General features: G+C 47.7%; 1 protein-coding gene across 1 annotated transcript; it reads right to left on the bottom strand.

Moving 5' to 3' along the window:
- Nucleotides 1–7601: 7601 nt before the first annotated feature.
- Nucleotides 7602–10401, bottom strand: LOC125487666 (serine/threonine-protein kinase MARK1-like; the record flags this gene model as incomplete). Its single annotated transcript, XM_048619647.1, has 2 exons — nt 7602–7778; nt 10177–10401. Coding segments are annotated over 2 exons (402 nt in total), but the record flags the coding sequence as incomplete, so codon positions are not given.
- Between the last annotated feature and the right edge of the window lie 4333 nt (nt 10402–14734).

Here is a 14734-nt window from a genome sequence, read left to right as displayed (position 1 = left end):
CAGCCTTCCTGCTCCTTTGATGCTGCTTGGCCTGCTGTGTTCATCCAACTGTACACCTTGTTATTTTAATTTGACAGTTTACTTCATGGAATGTGGCCAGTGCTCGCTGGGCCAGCATTTATTATCCATTCCTGGTTGCCCTTGAGAAGGTGAAGTTGAGTTGCCTCCTTGTGCTGCTGTAGTCCATGTAGTGTAGGTGTATACACAGTGTTGTTAGGGAGGATTTTCAGGATTTTGGTGGATGGATATCAATCAAGTGGGCTGCTTTGTCCTGAATTGGTCGAGCTTCTTTGGTGTAATTGGAGCTGCACTCAGAGTCATAGAGGATGGTTCTGACCCATCGACCTCTGGGTTATGGGCTCAACACGCTCCTCCTGTGCCACTTTGATAGTATTCCGTCACATTCCTGGCTTGTACCTTGTTAAATGGCAGCCAGGCTCTGGACAGTTTGGAAGTCGGTAATCGCAGTAGAATTCCCAGCTTGTTACCTGCTGTTGTAGTCACAGTATTGACATGTGTCAATACTGGTCAACAGTAACCCTTAGGATGTTGATAGTAGGATATTTGGTGTTGGCATTGCCTTTGCCCATGTCAAATGGCATTGGCTGGATTCGTTCTTGTTGGTGGTGGAGATTGCTTGGCATTTATTGGAGATGGCTATAATGTCACAAGAGAAAATCTGTCACCCCTTGATGTTCAGTGGCATTACTATCATTAATCCCCCACTGTCAACATCAGCTGCTCGTCAGTTTGGAAAGAATGAAAGCAGATCTGTAAATGTGCCAGGATTGTGTCAGGTCCTGATGCCATTGACCCTATAGGAGAGTGGGAGAGGATTTCATTTTGTTGATCTGCCTTTGATGTAAGTTGATGTTCCAGAGGTGTTGCAACAGGGACACTCACTGCTGTTTCAGTGCTTCCTGTTAGAGGCAGAGCAGGCTGCTTCTACTCCAGTGTGTTTGTTGGCCAGGCTCAAGCTGCTGAGTTAATGTTCTGAGTCTTGATAGACAAGAGGGATTCTTTTGAGAGAGATGCTTTCTGCATAGTGTTGGTGCACACTGGGTTTTCATGAAGGAGCCATTATCTGTGAGAATTTGAGAACATATCCTGTGAGCTTGTAGACTTGCTTCAGATTGGGTCTTCATTAGGCAGACCTGGCCCTCGACACTCTGGAGAATTGTAACTATGGATAATACAATTGTTAATCATCTAATTGGGAACATTGACTGCAGCAAGGGCGAGGTAGGAGAGTTGCAACACTTTGCCTAGTTACAGAAGGCAGACAAAAGAAAACCCTGCCACAGATGTTAAGACAGTGCATCGCACTACTGGGCATTCATGGATGGTGAGACTTTGTACAGAATGAGGGTAGGGCTTGTATTTTGATAACTTGCTTCCCACGTGAAGGGTCTCGACCCGAAACGTCAGCTTTCCTGCTCCTCTGATGCTGCTTGGCCTTGTGTTCATCCAGCTCTACACTTTGTTTTCTCAGATTCTCGAGCATCGGCAGTTTCTACTATCTCTGTCAAATTAAAATACTCTTTTTTTAAAAAGATACAAGGAAATGACGAGACCTGAGCTACCAGCATGTAACAGTTAAAGACCGGATAAACGTTCCTGCTAATCTTCAGAAAGCACTGTTGTTTCCACTGTTTGAGTTTCATTGATTTTAATCTCAGTTGCAAAGTGTTTGAGGTTGAACTCACATTCACTCAGTAAAGGTGATCACAAACGATGAAACAATGGTGCTATCCATTCTTTAACATTAACCATGTTGTGGAGATGGCGCAAAATATTCCATATTGCAAGATGAAAAATCAAATAAATAATTGGCACACACAGAAGTTGAAAACAGCAATTATAGTAGTTCAGAGAAAATGGAGATCGAATACTGTAAGGAGATTATAAATGTATAACATTAGTTAGCAGGAGGACTGAAAAGAGTGCACACATGCCCTTGGCTCCAACCATCTGCCAGTATGCTCATTCACATTTTCTCCCAGACCGGGGCTCATACTATCAAAATACCCCAAAGTGATCCCGAGAGACAGGGTAACAGTCCCAAGCCCTTTCAAGTGAGGAGTACTGAACGTACAGGCTCTACCTACAAACAGACCCAGCAGGAAGCCCACGTCACAGGGACCATATTTGAGAACCTCTATGATTTTATACTTTCCCAACTTCATGTACGATAACTAATCTTTGGGAAGAATCTTTCATTGACTAATTGGTTAGTCTACCAAACAGGCTTCTTACAGAGATGTGAAAGCAGTTAATATTGATTTGACCACAATAAAATAGAATTCTTTCAGAACCCAGAATATGAGTAACCTGAGATAGGATGTGTGGTGAGTATTTGGGAGGGAGAGGTGACTTTGATGCTATTTCACAAAACTCACCTTGCTTCCAATCGGGCTTTATTTGGGACTAACTGATAAAAGATGGATTGTCGAGATTATTCAACAGCACTTATGTAATATCACATTACTCCTTTTCGTTTTACACTCATTTTTGTCCCTACGTACTTTAACAGCATTCCTAAAGGTAGGCAAGTTCAGTTTCTCCTTTACTCAGTCTCACAGAGAAAGTGATTCAGTGCAGGGTGTGTACAATAAACGAGGTATGACTAGATGATACAGAAATGTCATAATCACTAGTGTATTTTGAGACTGTAAACTACAGCATTGAGAAAGAATAAAAACAAGGATTTGGAAACATATCCTGTTAGGAGAGAGCTTTATCCCAAACTAGCTAGAAAATCATGACCTAATTTTGTGAGATGTTATATGATTTTAGGAACCACACATGGTTTGGGGCATCAATGACCAGCAAACAAGCCTCTCCATGAGGCGCACAACTTGGGAATCTATCCAGACCTTGGATCAAATAAGCAATGAACACTAAACAAAAACCTGTAGATGCTGTAAATCAGGAACAAAAATACAAGTTGCTGGAAAATCTCAGCAGGTCCGGCAGCATCTGTGAAGAAAAATCAGAGTTAACATTTCATTCTTGTTCTGAGGAAGGGTCACGGGACCAGAAACGTTAACTCTTTTTTCTTCACAGATGCTGACAGACCTGCTGAGATCTTCCAGCAACTTCTGCTTTGATTAGTGAGCATTGTACACTGCATGTTCCACCCCGCTGCGGGAGACAGTGCTGGGTCTGCCAAATATGGTTGCCATTTTGGGCTCATTCTTTTGTTTCATCTCTGCCCACCCAAAGGCACCACTCCCACCTGTTGAATACTGAGCGATGGACAGCACTCAATCCCAAGTCATAAAGCTGCCCATTCAAATACCACACCAGAGACTGGAGTTCAATTTTCTGGGCTTGGTAACCATATCTTCATAAGTGTTGCCATTCATACTGGACAGAAAACCAAGGTCCTGAACGCCCTCTTAGGCGGATGGAGAAGATTCATGTGGAGGACAAGCAGCAGGAGTTCGCCCCACTGTCATCGGATGAAAACCTAACCCTTAACCAACATCTAAATGAAGACAACCTGGTGATTTTTGCCATTTGTGGGGCTTGTTTTGATTTGTTATCGTCACATGTACCGAGACACAGTGAAAAGGATTGTTTTGCGTGCTTATCCTGGCAAATCATGCCTTACATAAGTACATCAGAGTCATAGAACAGAATGCAGAGTATAGTGTTACAGCTACAGAGAAGGTGCAGAGAAAGATCAACTCTAATATACGAGAGGTCTGTTCATAAGTCTGATGACAGCAGGGAAGAAGCTGTTCTTGAATCTGTTGATACGTATTTTAAAACTTTTATATCTTCTGTCCAATAGAAAAGGGGGGAAAAGAGAGTGGGAGGGCGGGAGGGGTCTGTGATTATGTTGGCCGCTTTCATGAGGCAACAGGCATATAGATGGAATCAATGGAAGGAAGGCTGGTTATGGTAACGGACTGGGCTGAGTTCACAACTGTCTGCAACGCTATGCTCATATTAGTTGTCCCCTATGTCCCAGTACTGTGTAAAGTATATGACTATATGAATGGCCACACTTTGTGCAGTGGCCTGGACAGTGAGCTACCCCTAGACAGGCTGACACGGTGAGCAATGGTACTGAAGACAGATTCTGTCCACAACTGCTGTCTTACACACTCAGTCCTTTGACAGAATCCAGGAGCATTACCCCATGTCCCCAGTAGGATTCTTACTCTCCCTCTGAGCAGACCTGTACAGGCTGTATCGGCAGTGCCTGGCAATCGAGTCTGTCATTAGTTGGGCTGTGAGCTACCTGACAGTTCCATCGCCAACACAGTGCAAGGTAACAATCTCAGCCCACCACCAAACTCTGGAATACTACACAGAACAGCCATTTGGTGGGCCACCTCCTGCCAAGAATATTGAGGGATGGATACGAAGCAGAAACACTCCATGGTAAGGATACAATTATCTGCCTCCATAATGCGTGGGACTGAGAGGCTGCATGAATACACATCCCCTTTAAGAATGAAAGCAGGTCCTGACAAAGTAGCATTATAACCGAGCTGCGAACTCAGCGGATGAGTGGGCTTTGTTGCGGGGTTGCCTTGGAAACCCCGAACAGTTTACAGCATTAACAACTGCTGCAGACAGCAGCTAACTCCTTCATGTCTCCACCTGTCTTCAATGCAGGCAGAGAAATTACCAGGAAAGGGATGAAAGACCAAGCAGGCTTATGATTATGACGGGTTCCACGAACTAATCCTTCATTGTTGACGCAGGCAAAAAACAGAAAAACCCCGAAAGATGAAATGAGGAGCAAGGAAAGAGAGTTTCAAAATGCATGGCAGCATCAAGCAGCATTTCAATATCTCAACTGACTGAGAGACAATTCACTGACAGTCAGCTTGCAGCGGGGGTGGAAGGAAGGGAACAGTTAAAGGACCCTATCTCAGTCCCTATAGAATCATCAGGGCAAACAGAAACGGAAGCCAGTTAATTAGACAGGGTGAAACTGCAAGCAGCCAGCACACTCAATACAGAAACAGAATTTTTTGGAGAAACTCAGCAGGTCTAGCAGCATCTGTGTGGAGAAAACAGACCTAACATTTTAAGTCCAGTGACTGTTCATCAGAACTGACAACTACTCACAGCACACCAACTATGTAATCCAGCATACATAACCATCTTGTACAGAGCAGGGGAGAAATTGTACACTGCAGTCCTGTCATTCAAGAACAGTGTAGTGGGTCGTGCAGGGGCCCAGGGATCAGCCCCCCAGAAATCAAGGCACATACAGGGCCAGTGGGGATCAGTCTTTCAAAGATGGGAAAATGGCCTCTTATGCTGGACGGCTGTATGAAAGACAACTGGCTTCATACATGTGATCTCGATTTGATTGAAAGCAGCCTCTGAAGAGGTCTGATAAACTGCTCAGTGTGAAAGCATTTACACATCACTGGCTCAGGGACAGCCTCAACCATCTTGGCCACAACTCAAAAAACACTCTCTTTATTGCTGCATTTGTGGTCCATCCTAAACTTCCCTTGAATTGAGGTACTTGCTTGGCCATTTCAGACAGCAGTTTAGAGCTAACCATGTCGCTGTGGGTCTGGAGTCACATATAGGCCAGACTAGATAAGGATGGCAGATTTCCTTCCCTACAGGAACATCAGCAAACCCAGGTGGGTTTTTGTGACAATCGATGATTTTCATGCATGGTACCACGACTCTGAAACTAGCTTTTCATTCCAGATTTTATGAATGGAACTCATGTCCCACCAGCTGCTGTGTCTCCAGAGCACTAGCCTGGTCCTCTGACAGTTAGCTTGGCTTGGGGGTGAAAGGTGACATTCCCACTACGCCATTGTTTCTTTCGTAAAAATTGTCACATCACAGGGGCTGTCAGAAAGATAAGGAGCAAGAAGGTGGCTAAATAAACAGGTAGTCAGGAAAGTTAATAGCCAAAGGAACTTGACAGCAGGAAGGAGACAAGGTGGGCTGGAGCTAGACAGGGAGAAACTTGGGCAAAGGTTTTGAGAGGGTGAGATTGCAGAGAGTTTGAGAAAAGCCAGTAATGTTCCAGCAAAAGGCATGCTGACATTTGGCTGCAAGTGTTTTAAGAGGCTGAGATTTTCAGGCTGAACACAACCAAACACAGGAAATATTCAGCAGTATTAGAATTGAAAAGGTTCATACCGAACCTTAACAATTTCCTTTGGTCTGTCCCAGCAGCAGTGACACCATCTGGATGCAGGCACCGTCAAAGAGCCATTGCTTGCAGGGCTCTGCCACCGTTCAGCCTTGACAGAATGACATGGGGGCTCTGTAAACCAGTGACAGCGTTCCCACTCTGTACAGAGCAATGTTTGTTAACTCTATAATACAAACAGTCACTCAGAAAGACATCACATGGGTTTTGGTGTAAAAAGACAATGAGACAAAACTTTCCATCTTACATACATCAGGACAATGTGCAAGGATACCATATCTGGGCTACTGCACAACAGGACAGTGCTGACTGGCTGGCAAATGGACTCTGATTGGTAACGGCACTGCCATGGAGAATGCGCCATTATGGCTAAGCGAATATGGGTTAGCCAACTTGGTGCATCAGTTTCTGATGTTGTGGGCTGGCACTTCACACACACCACTAAAAGTAGACAGCATTGTGGGGGGCATCAGGGAGCAAGGGTGAGAGGCCATCGGGGAACCAGGGAGGGAGAGGGTGTCGGGGAGCGAGGGTGGAGGGCTTTGGGGAGTGAGGGTATCAGGGGTGCAGAGAAAGGGGGAGAGGAAGAGGGAATTGGGGATTGAGAGGGCATCAGGGAGCAAGGTGCGGGAGGTGCATGTGCAGAGGGGCACAGGCAGAAGTAGAGTGAGCTCAGCCCCTATCATCTCCCTTCCCTAGTGGTCAGACCTGGGTCTTTCAGCTCTGCTTCTGAACCAAAATCAACAACAACAAAAAGAATTTTATTAATTAGCTCTGCACCTTAGCACTTTTACTGGCCTTTTAATTGATTTCAAAAATAAATCAATTGCTGGGGACTTTTCTCCTGAAATTCACGCTTGCTGCGTCCCAAACCTGAACGTTGTGAAATTTTTTCATTGTCCCTTTGAGTGAGAGAAGCTTTGAAATACGGCCCATGCCTGAAGGTTGTACAAGGCTGTTTTACGTGGTACGAACAGACTGCAACAACACTAGACTGAGGGGCTGCTTGTTAGAGTGCAGCCAGTCAAACCTGAAAATTAATCACTGACCACACGCTCTTAGCCCAGGTCCTCGGGGCAGTCTCAACCTTGGTCCACCAGTTTAAACAGCTTTAATAACAGTTAGTTTCTCAGCAGGGCAAAGATTTTATTCAGTAAAAACCTCTGCTGAGTCTGTCTCTGTTCCCAAGGCAATAACAAGCTCATTTACATTGGATGCCAGAACAGAAAACTCGACAGATTTCAGGTCGACAGTTCAGCTCCCACTGACTGCATAGCAACCAGCACAAGGAGCTGATGGGGTGCAGACTGACAGGCAGCCAGCTCAGAGTCTCTGCCCAACCCAACATCAGCAGTATCACTCACGCCAACACGGGCTCACTGTTCACCCGGGCTGGAGACAGCTGCAGCAGCAACAGGCAATACTCAGCAGTCACTGCCTTCCCAGATCCTCACTCCATGCACTGCACTTCCCTGTAGGTCAAAGCAGAGACCAGACTCCAAACCAAAAGATAGGATGAAAAACCCCTCTCACTCCTGTCCCCAGCTGATAGAAAATGAAACTTGGGTCTTACCTTTTGCAGACTGGAAGAGTTCAGCTGAGTTTTATCAATTATTTTAACAGCAACCTGCAGCAACGAGAAAGATACTGTTAATTCCAAATTGGAGACTCCACCTTTCACACAATTCAATTGGGAAATCCCCCAACACGCTTTGGAATCAACCCCATTCCACATTCCAATCAGGAATACAACCACCCTCTTTCGCTTCAATCTGGATTCTCGCCTTCCTACAATACTACTAGGAATTTCCACACCTGCTTCCAAAGCAAAGTTCGGGAAAACCAACTCCACCCCACTGTCTCCAACAGGGACGCACTCTGCACCACCTTCCCGACCCCGGACCTCGTCCCTGACCCCCACAACCGACCCTGCACCTCGTCTCCGACCCCGAACCTCCACCCCGACGCCAAAAACTCCGACCCAGAACCTCCTCCCCGACCCCCACAACCCGACCCAAAACCTCCCCCCCGACCCCCACAACCTGACCCAAAACCTCCCCCACAATACGACACAGAACATCCGCCCCAACCCCCACAATACGACCGAAAACAACCTCCCCCAACAATCTAACTCAGAACGATCTCCACCCCTCACACACACACACACACACACACACACACACACACCAATCCAGAACGTCCTCTCCAGCCCCACAATTCGATACAGAGCTGCCCCCTCCCCATGACCCAATCCAGGACCACCTCCACCCCACAATCCGATCCAGGACTTTCACTCCCTCCCAAAGCTCTGACCAGGGACTTCTCCTTCCTCCCTAGTTTCCGACCAGGAATCTCGGGAAACCATCTCCTTCCTACACTCCAAATGGGATTTCTACGCCCTTCCACAATTCAGTTTGGAATCACCACTTACTCCCAACACGCTGATTGGGAACCCACTTCGTCCCATACTCTGGTTAGGAATTTCCACCTTCTCATCAGGAATTTTCACCCCCTCTCCCTCCGACACTCTGGGCTGGAAGCCCCCACCCCTCTGGGTGCTCTGATTGGAAATCAGCCCACAATCCTGATGATCCCCTGAAATCCCCTCTCATCTCAATGTGCTGTTCAGAAACCCTCACGCTCACCTCCAACTTCCCAGTGTTTTGATTGGGAATTGGCTCCACATCCTGATCACAAACACTTCCGTCTCTCCCAAGACTCCACTCTGAAATGCATCTCTGTGCTCCTCCTCTCAATGCGCTGATGGGAAATCCTCCCTGTCTCAGCCATTATTCAAATCGAGAATCGCCCTACAACACTCATCGCCAACAACTCTTTCCTCATCCGAAATCGCACCTGGAACCACTTTTTCTCTCTTCCACTCCTCTGATGTGCTAACCATAAATCCCCCAACTCTTTCCCAGTGTGCTGCTTGGGAATTCCTCAACTCTCCCTTACTCTGAACTGGGATTGTCCCTCTCTCTCGCTCCCTGACTCCCTTCCCCTTCTTTACAAGTGTTCCGAGCAGGAACTCTTGCTCTCTCCCGGAGCTCAGAAATGGAGTCCCCTCTGCAAGCACTCAGTAGAAAGCCAATGCTCTTCAATGTGTCATTGGAGGCAGTTTTCAGCTCAGCAGGAACAGTAACCCACAGGAATCAGCAGCAGGGGGTCAAGGAGGCACACTAGAGATCTACAAAAATATGTCTGCCTTTGGTGTATAATGTCCCTTAAGTGGTTGGCAGCACTTGGAATAAATAGTGTTTACATACGTTCTGAATGAGCATTATAAATTATGGGGAAAAATGTTGTGTCATGTGTCTAAGGCACCTCTTCCAACAGCAACTCCTGGTGCATTCTGGATGGTATATGCTGCTTCTCTGAATCATCACTGACCCAGCCAGCTCAATGACCAAGTGCCAATGTAATAACTCCAACCCAGAGAAAGCCAGGAAGGAGCTGGAAGTGCGAGCAGAGCAAAAACCAGTCCACAACAAACGCCTTCCCCTTGCAATGGTTGCGAAGAGGGTGGGTTTTTGACTTGGAGCTCTGAGGCCTAAGAAATGGAATATCAGAGACTGGTGAGGGATAAATACTGGCCAGAGCATAATGGGAATGATCCATCCTTCTTGCAACACTAGCTCCGGAATTCTCAATCTTACAGGACAAGTGGGGAATGATAATTTCAGCACCCGGAAGAAACCCATGCAGACGCGGGGAGAATGCACAAACGCCGCACAGACAGTCACCCAAGCATGGATTCGAACCCAGGTCCCTGGTGCTGTCAGGCAGCAGTGCTAACCACTGAGCCACCCCGCCGAGGCGAGAGGGAGAGGTTGGGGTGACAGATAAAGAGACGGCAAGGCTAAGGGTTTTTTGGGGGGGTGGGGTTTTAGAGAGGGTGAGAGCGCGGGCGAGTGCAGGGGTAAGAGACACCATATGTGAAAGAAAATGGGGGAAAGGGAGAGAGGCGCAGGTTTGGGGGATTTGCACAATGGCAGGACATAGAGGTATGTCTTGTCACTTACCTCCTTGCCAGTGAGAACGTGTCGTGCCAGCTTGACCTTGGCAAAATTGCCTTTGCCAATAGTTTTGAGCAGCCGGTAGTTCCCAATGTGCGGAGTATCCTCGGTGGTGGTGGCAATGGAGTTGCGACATCGCGGCATGCTGGACCTGCTGCTCGACTTTGACTGGAGCGGAGGGTCTGGGTGACCTCCTGTGTGCTGCAGAAAACACAAGGCAATCAGTCGTGTGCACAATACAGGAAAAACCAAAACAGGAACACATCGGGGAAAACAGGGATATTACTGTGGCTACAAAGCGACTGAGCACAGTAGTGTTCTCAGGATAAACAGAGAGCCTCTGCTCAAGATAAAGTAAGTATAAGCTTCTTAATAAAAATTGGGGAACCGTCTGAGTGCAGGGTGACAGATAAGGAAAAGAATGGACTCTATCTCCTGGGAGTAATTTCTAACCTTGAACTTTACATTATTAATTTCTAACTGGAAAGGCTGTTGAAGAAGCCGGGACACAGTTGGAGGTATCGAGAAGTTAGACTGGCGTATTGTGGGGCACGTGGTGGTGGTACAGAATTACTATTAGCTAGCTGATCAAATGGCATAAGAGGTTCAAAGTGTTAAATGGCCTCCTCCTGTTCCTGTCTAATATGCTCCAGGAGGGCTGAATGGTCTCCTACTGTCCAGTGCAAAGGGATCAAGGAACTAAGTGGCCTCCTCTTGTTCCTATCTAACAGGCTTGAGGGGCTGAATGGCCATCCTATTTCCAGTGAAGACTCAGGGCAGTGGCACTGGAGCAGGAAGGTGATGGAGGTGGCATCAGACCTGGCCCTGTCTCACTCATCACATTACATAGAGGTGGGCCGTGTGGGGCAAGATCCAGGGTACAGGGTGAGGGCACATGGCGAAGTGCAGGGTGGGGTGCGGACTGAGGTACAGTGTGGGGTAAGATGCAGAGCAGTGTAGGGGTGGTGTGCGGCGCAAGGGTGGGGTGCAGGCTGAGGTACGGGGTGGAGTGAGAGATGGGGTGCAGACCAATGCAATGTTGGGGTGCCATACATAGTGGGGTGGGGTTGAGTCTGGGCTGGATTGCAGAACAGTGTGGGATGAGATGCAGGGCTGGACTGAAGTGCAGGGTTGTGGTGGGGTGCACAGCACTGCAGGGTGGGGTGCAGTGCAGCGCTGGATAGCCGGTGTGGGGTGAGGTGCAGGGTGCAGGCTGGGGTGCACAGCAGTGCAGGATGGGGCGTGGTGCCGTGTAACCTGAGGTTCAGGGTGGGATATAACAGAAGACTCAAAGAAGCCACTTTCCTCCAAGTACTCATTATCTATGGAGGAAGCCTGGGTAAGGAAGATCAGCCGCCCATACTCTTAGTCTTGCCTCTTCGGCATAGCTGGCAAGTGGCAGGGAGTAAACATGACAGCTTACTCCAGTCAATAAAACAACAGAAGACCTGGCCATGCTGCTAAGAACCGCTGTAAATATCAGCGAAACAACCCCACAAGCCAGACAGATGGTGGTGGTGAGCGTTCCCAAAGCAACCAGACCAAACTTCTGATTAATTTACAAGAAGTCATACATCTCCTTCATCACGAAATGTAACAGCCTTTTTTAATATTTACTTTCTTCACTTTAACTGATTAAAAATCACCCATCAAGGATTCACTTTGCCTTTCTTTTTCTCAATGGAAAGGAGTCTTGTGGGTAACTGTAGAACGCGCATATCATGAAGCTACAGGCCATAACACAGGACTCTCCATCTGGTACACAGCCCAATCCAAGACAGAGCTTACAGGGAATCTGAGTAATGTGGCCCCAATCTCTCCTCCTTTCTCAGCCGCTGCCAGCTCTTTGCAAGATCTGCCCAGTTGGCCTCACACCCCCCCGCCCCAGCTCCTCAACACCCCACAGCCCTGATAATTTCTCCTCTTTAAGGACGCTCCATCTACCACCTCTGCTGTCCCCACACCCCAACAATTGTAATGGCTCAAGAGGCTGCTTCATTCCCCAGGGCAATTAGGGATCCGCAATAAATTCTTGTCAGCGACACTCACATCCACGAATGAATAAAAAAAATCCCACAGTCACTACTTATACTTGCTCTACATTCTAACAGTGACTATATTTCCACAACATTTCACTGGTAGTCAAGGCCCTCTGGGATGTTCTGAGCAATGGGGTTCATACAGGGAATTGTGAACTCATTATGAAGCCCTCACCAGCATGTGATCAAATAGACTGCCATCTTTCACACTGTCTAGTCTCGAAAGGTGCAGACGGGTCTTGGGTCCAGTTATACCTGTGGGTCAGTCCCTGGTGGAGGGTGGGGGAAGGGGCCCGCACAGAAAAGAGGTCTGAAGAATCCATGTTCTCACACAATGCCTACCAGGACAGAGATAACTCCGCCTGGGTAGGCTCTGTCCACAACCATTCCATCTCTCGGAGCTCACGCAACAATCTCTTATTCCAAAATGAAAGGCCGAGTGAAGGAAATGGATGGTCTGGGCCTTTCCGAGAGAAGCAGGACCTGTATTGAGCACATACACAAGGTAATGCGACTTCCTTTCTGCTCATTTAAAACACATCACATCAATCCCCATCGAACATCCTTCATATAATCGATTACAAGTTCTCACCAGAGAGAAAATGAATAGATATCTCCCACTAAACTCCCAGGCGACAGCACAGAGGGAACTTGCAGCTTCAAAGCACAGAAATAAAAGCTACTTCTGCCTCCAGGCTGCGAGTCTTTAAAAAATACATCAGCTGAACTGGTGAAAGACTCAACTGAAGAAGTGCGGAGGTGCAGGCTCAGACTGGTGATGTTCATTAGTTGGGCTGCTTGTGTTGAGCGATTGGACAATCTGAGCCTGGGCTTATTCGAATATTCAGACCCAGCTGAGGGAACAACACTTGCACACCCCTGCAACAGACAGCTCTCCAAAACCCTTCTGAACTCTGTGAAAAGCCCATTCTGGGCCCCAGTTAAGGTCCTGTACCACAAGTCGGTCAGTTCCCAGTTTCACCTCCCTCCACTACCCCAAGACTGTTAGAGACAGGGTCTCTTTTCCAGTGTGAACCAATGGGGACAGCATGGCACTTCCCTAGGGAAAAGGCTGAGTATGGCACTGAGCTGCTTCAGGCACAGCACTGCACTGCACCCACTCACCCAGGATCGCACCAAGCCCACTGTTGGAGAGAAGTGCTGACAAGCATGGAGCACCCTCGCACAGCTCTGGTCACCTAGCCTTAAAGCAGGGAGTTATGCCCGTACACATTTTCTCTCAGGCAAGCCACACCTGTTATTGCATACCTCAAGAAGAAAGAGAAGTGAGTGCCTGGGGGTCAGGGGGAAACCTTTCCCTTACCCTACCCTAAGGTCCTGCCTTTAATCATTTCCCTCTGAACTCCAATTTACTCTGCGGGTAACTGGGAGGAGAAATCAAAGGATTCATTGTTTTGCCCAGGCCAGGCCTTCCCACAGGGGAACAAAGCCCCAGTACACAGTGTATTATGGTTGGAGCGGAGCCAGTGCCCAAGCACCATGCTTCAGAATGTTAACTAAGAACAAACAGGCACTGGCTGTGTGAGCTGCTTAGCTTAACCCTTTAATGTCCTAGTCAGTTCTCCATCTGCCCTTCTTCTTGCTTTCCCAGGGTCAGAACAAGCCTAACATTGCTCACCCGGCCTACCACAGCACAGACATTATATAAAGGACCTTTACAGCTGTGATTTGCCCCAACCCATAACACGTTGAGTTCTCAACCTCTGAGACCATTGGCACAGCTCAATGAGCAATCCAACAACCTCACTAATCTCCCCTCTATCCCAAACACAGCTGTGTTCCTAATACAAGGAGCCTGCCTTTCAGGAGGTAACTTCACGGGGCCTCTTCAGGAACTTTCCTGGCTCAGTGTACAAAACAGCACTCCCACCCTCCCCAGCAATCAACACCAGCTCACACTGCCGGAGGGTCAGCGCCACACTATTGAACTTGCCATCTGGAGTGAACCACCTTAGTCATCATCACATACCCAAGTTATTAAGACAGGTCTGGATACCCCATGGGTAATATTCTTCATGTTCAGATGCTGAACCATGCAGGCTCTGTCCTTTAGTTTGTGTGTGTCAGCTCATCACAAAGGTGCACCAGATGGACTCAGGGCCACCCCCATGCAAACAGGGGTTTATAATTAGCTTTAATGATAGTCTGGACTCAAAAGGAATAAATGATAAAGCTGACCGTCAAAAAACATCATCCAGCAAGAGCCAACATCTAGCATTCAGCTTTGTATCTTTATAACCTTCCACATGATGATCAATGTGTTTGAAAAGGTAATTATCTTTCACTGGACGGTCAGGGAACAGGCTGTCAATCAGTTAGAGACTGACAGAAGGACACAGTGATTGCGCCAGATTAGGTTGACTAGAGGACAGGGAGGAGGCAAGACCATGGATAGGAGACAGCACGAGAGCACGCGAGGAGCGGGTGGAGAAACCAAGAGGTGGGATGGGTAGAAGAGGGACAGAGATGGAGATAGAGAGAGGGGGAGGGGGAGGGGGAGGGGG

Source organism: Rhincodon typus, chromosome 43, assembly GCF_021869965.1.
Source record: "Rhincodon typus isolate 14 chromosome 43, sRhiTyp1.1, whole genome shotgun sequence".
Classification (NCBI taxonomy): domain Eukaryota; kingdom Metazoa; phylum Chordata; class Chondrichthyes; order Orectolobiformes; family Rhincodontidae; genus Rhincodon; species Rhincodon typus.
This window is presented reverse-complemented; position numbering and strand designations above follow the sequence as displayed.